The sequence below is a fragment of the Natator depressus genome, chromosome 1 (genome assembly GCF_965152275.1).
Source record: "Natator depressus isolate rNatDep1 chromosome 1, rNatDep2.hap1, whole genome shotgun sequence".
Lineage (NCBI taxonomy): Eukaryota > Metazoa > Chordata > Testudines > Cheloniidae > Natator > Natator depressus.
In genome coordinates, this window is record NC_134234.1 from 215,385,195 (window position 1) to 215,391,194 (window position 6,000).

Genomic DNA, 6,000 nt, shown 5'->3' on the forward strand with positions numbered 1-6,000 from the left:
GGTCTTTAACAGTGGGAAGGACTGAGAGAAGGAAAAGGGAGAAAAACAACATCTTGCGGGGAAGGAATATAAATATAGGAGCATTGCCAGCAGATTGAGGGAAGTGATTATCTCCCTCTAATCGGCACTGGTGAGGCCACATCTGGAGTACTGTGTCCAGTTTTGGGCCCCCCACTGTAGAAAGGATGTGGACAAATTGGAGAGAGTCCAGTGGAAGGCAATGAAAATGATTAGGGGGCTGGGGCACTTGACTTATGAGGAGAGGCTGGGGGAACTGGGCTTATTTAGTCTGCAGAAGAGAAGAGTGAGGGGAGATTTGATAGCAGCCTTCAACTAGCTGAAGGGGGGTTCCAAAGAGGATGGAGCTCAGCTGTTCTCAGTGGTGGCAGATGACAGAACAAAGAGCAATGGTCTCAAGTTGCAGTGGGGGAGGTCTAGGTTGAATATTAGGAAACACTATTTCACTAGGAGGGTGGTGAAGCACCGGAATGGGTTACCTAGGGAGGTGGTGGAATCTCCATCCTTAGAGGTTTTTAAGGCCCGGCTTGATAAAGCCCTGGCTGGGTTGATTTAGTTGGGGTTGGTGCTACTTTGAGCAGGGGGTTGGACTAGATGACCTCCTGAGGTCTCTTCCAACCCTAATCTTCTATGATTCTATTTAGATAGCAAGCTTTGTGAAGAGCGGTTTGTAGGAGTCAGGGCAAGGCACATGACCCAGTGAAGATGCTCATCTATCAGGTGATTGTGGTGTTTTCGTTAATGATATTCATGGTAGAAAACCCAGATTCACAGAGGTAATTTGATCCAAACATCGTTAAAAGGTAGATGGCCAGATTCTGGCTATTCTGAAACTGGTCACCATATTGAGTCCAGAAGTCACAAAGTCCCACTTCTCTGAATTTTGCCTTCAAGACATTTTCGGTGGCGTTTTAGAGACAATCCACTATCTCAATTTGGGCAGCCACAGACCATGACACACATTGTTGAGGACTGCAAAATGATTCAACTTCCTGGAGGTCTTTGTGCCTTGACCATCACTGATAAGAACACTGTGGCTTGGCTTGACTGAATTGCCTATGCTAAATAAATAAATAAGACATCTGAGTTGTGGAGCCTTATAATTTCTAATTGAAAGGTACCTTGATCAATTGAATGTTCTTTGTCTCAGAAGGGCAAGGTCCATCAGCAGAGAGAGACAACAAACATATCATGAACAAATAAAAACAAATCCTTTGGAAGTTGAAAATTCTCAAATCGCATTTTAAAATTTTTGATCAGATTGCTTAGGAATTCTTTCATTGTTTTCATCGAAGTTTCATCTGTACCAACAATACACAATGTGGGAAAGTGCAACATCTTTCCTGTTAAGTCTGTTGGAAAGATTACAAGATTTCTCTGAAAGACACACTTTTCCAAACAGATCCCCAACACTGCTTGCACAGCCTTGGAGCCACAAGTTGAGGGAATTCAAATAATCATAATATTGTACAGAAAAGTTACCTGTGACCTAGAAAGGACATCAGACATAAATTCCAGAAACATGCAAGCCTTGTTGGTCTTGTGGTTTGAAAGAAATTCTATTATTTCTTTTTGAAGCACACAAAACCTCTCTAACACATGCCCCCTACTTAACCAGCGAACATCATTGTGCTGCAACAGGTATTCGGCTGAAGCGTCTTGTAAAAGAGCTTTAAAAAGACGATGTTGAAAGCTAGAAGTTGAGCGCATGTAGTTCACTAATCTCATCACAATGTCTGTTGGGTTTTTTTTCAATTTTTCCCCGTGGGTGCTCCAGCCCAGAGCACCCACGGAGTCAGAGCCTATGCACTGTAGTATTTCTAGTGTAAACTAGCCCTAAGTAACATAACGTAACTTTTGTTATCTTAAGACATTTGAATTCCTCATAAAGCTTTTCCCTTTCTTTGAAAAAAGCCCTTATGTACCTACAAAAGGTGATCAGTTGTTTCTTCCACCTTACAGAGTGCACATAGCCCATCTTTGTGTCTATTTACTTGAATAACTGTTACGAATCACACCTTGTAGGACACACACACAACTGCTGCGAATTATACCTGGTAGGACACGCACACAAATGCTACGAATTACACCTTGTAGGACACGCACACCAATGCTGCGAATTATACCTGATAGGACACGCACAGTTCGAATCTAGGCTGAGGCACAGAAATAAAGTCCACAACTGCAGAGTTCCCAAAAGACACTAAGTTTATTACGCGCGAGCGTGGTGCCCCCCTTCTAGCCAGGAGGGGACCCTGAATGCAAATTATACAAAGGTTATATACCTTTTAGCAAAGCATGTTGCCCTCATGCATCGGAAACCTTAGCCAATAAACAAACCCTTTTCTTATCTACCACCTATCCCTGCTTGGTGCATTCCTCGTGCTAAACCAGTATGTTAATTACACAGCATGGTCCTAAAGCCATGCATCAGTAACTTTTATTATCAGGATGGGAGGCCTCACATCAAGACCAAGAGACAGGGAGTTAGACACTAACAAAAACCAGATACTGGGAGTCAAGGCAGGCTGGAGACAAGGAGGAGGATTTTCACAGGGATTCAGTATCTAAGGATCACTCCTCCTGGTGTATGATGTGCTGGCATTTAAACAATGGTGGGCCCCAAACCAAAATGGAGTCACATGTGCTAACTTTTCCTTAACAATAACACAATTGGTTAAGCCACAACAGCCAGTTAATACTCTACACAAAAGCACTTCATTAGTCGTGTCCAGGCCCTGCAGTTATCCTCCACTGTAGGGCACAATTAAAAAAAAAAAAACTTTCTCCTCTCTTTCATTAATCCAGATTTTTTGTCATTCCTCTTTTAAGTTTTTCTGTACTAGGCTTTTTAAATCCCTGTTTACTCAAGTATTTCTGTCAGTCTTCCCATTTCTTGCAGGTTTTTAGTAGCTTTATCTGCCATTTTGTTTCCTGTTAGATCTGCTAGGATCTAAGATAATGCTACATGGACCCCCATCTGTACTAACTCTGTTATTAAAAATATAATTTAATTGATTAAAGCACTTCTACGTACTGACACTTTTCCCTGGAGGGGAACCAGGGCCCAATGGCAGATGAAACTCAGATGGAGGAGGAGCTGGGCTAGGAGTATAAAACTAGGAAGTGAGAGCAAGAAGAGTGTATATATATATATATAATATCCTCTTCTTGCTCTCACTTCCTAGTTTTATACTCCTAGCCCAGCTCCTCCTCCATCTGAGTTTCATCTGCCATTGGGCCCTGGTTCCCCTCCAGGTGCAGCCTCTTAGGCCTTTGTCTACACTACACAGTTTTGTTGGCAAAAGTCAGCTTTCGCCGATAAAACAGTGGAGGTCATAGGTGCCCACTCCGTGGGTGCTCCAGCAGGGGCAGAAAGAGGCAGAGGGAGGAGGCAGGGGTGGGGAGAGGCAGGGTTGAGGCTTGAGGTAAGGAGTAGAGTGATGGCGGGGCCTGGAGTGGAGTCGGGGTCAAGCACCCCCCAGGAAGTGGGGAAATCAATGCCTGTGGTGGAGGTGTATACACTACAATGCTCCTCCCACCTGCAAAACTGTCCTGTTTTGCTGACAAAATAAAATCATCTCGACAAGAGGTGTAGAGCTTTTTGCGGCTAAATTATATCGACAAAGTGTCAGTGTAGACAGCACGCTTGGTTATGTCACTGTAAATGGCCTCCAGGAGATGTCCCACAATGCCCATCCTGACTGCTCTGGTCAGCAGTTTGAACTGCACTGCCCTGCACCCAAGTACACAGGCTTCTGCCCCTCCCCTTTTAAGGCCCAGGAATTTTTGAAATTCCACTTCCTGTTTGTTCAGCCAGGAGAGCTCACATTGCGTCTTCCTAGCTGACCATGGTGGCTCCCCACAGCAAATGCACTCCCACTTGGATCACAGCTGAATTGTTGGATCTGCTGAGTATATGGAGAGAGGAGGCTGTGCAGTCCCAGCTGCACTCCAGCTGTAGGAACTTTGATACCTACAGGCAGATTTCTCGTGGCTTGAGTGATAAGGGCTACGAACAGGACAGGGTGCAGTGCCGAGCGAAGACAAAGGAGCTGAGACAGGCATACCAGAAGGCAAAGGAGGCAAATTGTCGCTCTGATGCTGCGCCAAAGAACTGCCACTTCTATAAGGAGCTGCATGCCATCCTCGGCGGTGACCCCACCTCCACTGCCGAGACCCCCATGGATACTTCAGCGGGACTGGAGACAGTGGACAGCGGAAATCAACCCTGAGGATGAAGTCATGGACGAGGAGTTCACGTTGGTGGATGATGTGGAGAACATGGCAAGGTTGTCAGGTGGCATGGAAAGTCAGGACCTCTTTTCCACTCCAGAGAGGTCTACCCAGTGCCAGCAGTCCGTCTCTGGTGTGCATGATGCAGGAGAGGAGAGCCCTGGTAAGTGATCTTTTTGAGTTGATGCTGCTCGGTTATATGATGTAGAGATGTTCTTTGCTCTGTGTATTCTAGCAGTGGGTGAAGGGATAGAAATATACAAGACTAGCTGTGTTTGAGTGTGCTCCACATTCCCCGGTGCAGCTAAGCAGTGCGGTGGAACAGTGTGTTGATGCACCCCGAGATTTCATGGGAATCCTCCAAAGAAATCTCTAGGAAACTTTCCTGGAGGTACTTGCCAATCCTCTGCCAAAGGGCTGCTTTGTTCCCTTTCCCACACAGATCGGCAATCTTTTGTGCAGGGACCAAAGCAGCACACAGGTGAGCAGCAAAGGGACTGGGTCTGAACTCACACATGTGCAGTAGATGAACCCTTGCTCACTCTCAGGAGTGAGATATCAGCTTCAACAACCCCTGCGTGTAGAAAATGGTAGCAGAATTTACAATATTGTCCATAGTCGCCTTCATTGATCCCCTGAAAACATCACCTACACCCTTGCCCCATCTTGAATGCCCACCCTCCACCCAGGCTGAACTCACCATGTTTAGGGTGTTCACCTAGATGTGTGCTTGCCAAGGGTCAGTGAGAAAGTGATTGGTATGTTACAAGGGGTGTATTTTACTGTAATGATTGAATGCTATGCATGAACTAACAATCATGCTTCTGTGTATTGTTTCTTGTGCTTCTGCAGGTGTGGCCTTCAGGGGAACCCCTTACACACTGGTGGAGTGCCTCTGCCAGATAAGGAAGTGACCAAGGCATAGCAAGGAGGACATGTTCCGAGAGGTGCTTCAATCCTCAGAGGCTGAGAAAAGAGAATGCAGTGAGTGGAGAGAAAAGGAAAGACAGGACAGAAAGGAGAGTGAGGAGCACATGCTAAAGGGCCATGAGCGGATGATAAAAATGATGGAGGAGCAAACAGAGAAGTTGAAGTCCCTAATCACTCTGCAGTCAGAACACATGCATGCTCACCCACCCCCACAGCACCGATGCAGAACTGCTTTCTGTGCCCTCCGCAAACTCCTCCCACACGTTCCTTGCAACTTCCCAGCACATCTCGGTACCCTGTTCACTTCACCTCTTTGGACAGCTTCCAAAATTACTGAACTTACACACAACTATGAGAGCCTACACTGCCCTGCACTCTTATCTCCCTTCGCACGAAGCCTTTTGTGTGTGTTAATTGGTGTTTAATAAAAACAAACTCTCTGAAAGAGAACCAATCTTTGTTAGTGTCCTAAACATAGTGATTGATGCTGGTAGTAATACATAGATGCAGTTCAATCATTTGCTTAGTACAAATCCCACTAAGGAATCATCACAATTTTTAGGCAAAACAAGATAACTGAAGTTAATGAAGCATGGCAGATTGCTGTATAGAAATACATATTACTGGTGCTCATTGTCAAAATGTTGCTTCAAAGCCTCTCTGATTCTAATAGCTCCCTGTTGTGCCCCTCTAATAGCCCTGGTATCTGGCTGCTCAAAATCAGTTACCAGGCGATCTGCCTCAACACTCCACCCCTGGGAAAAGTTTTCCCCCTTAGTTTTACAAATTTTATGGAGCATGCAGGAGGGTGCTATG

General features: G+C 45.5%; 1 protein-coding gene across 1 annotated transcript in view; it reads left to right on the forward strand.

The window, feature by feature from the left end:
- NECAP1 (NECAP endocytosis associated 1) overlaps positions 1-5,313 on the forward strand; it is a 54,250-nt gene extending 48,937 nt beyond the window's left edge. The window contains exon 8 of the mRNA XM_074935357.1: positions 5,107-5,313. Within this exon, the coding sequence (XP_074791458.1) occupies positions 5,107-5,179 (73 nt within the window). The 3' untranslated portion in view covers positions 5,180-5,313. The remainder of the gene's footprint in view (positions 1-5,106) is intronic.
- Positions 5,314-6,000: the final 687 nt, after the last annotated feature.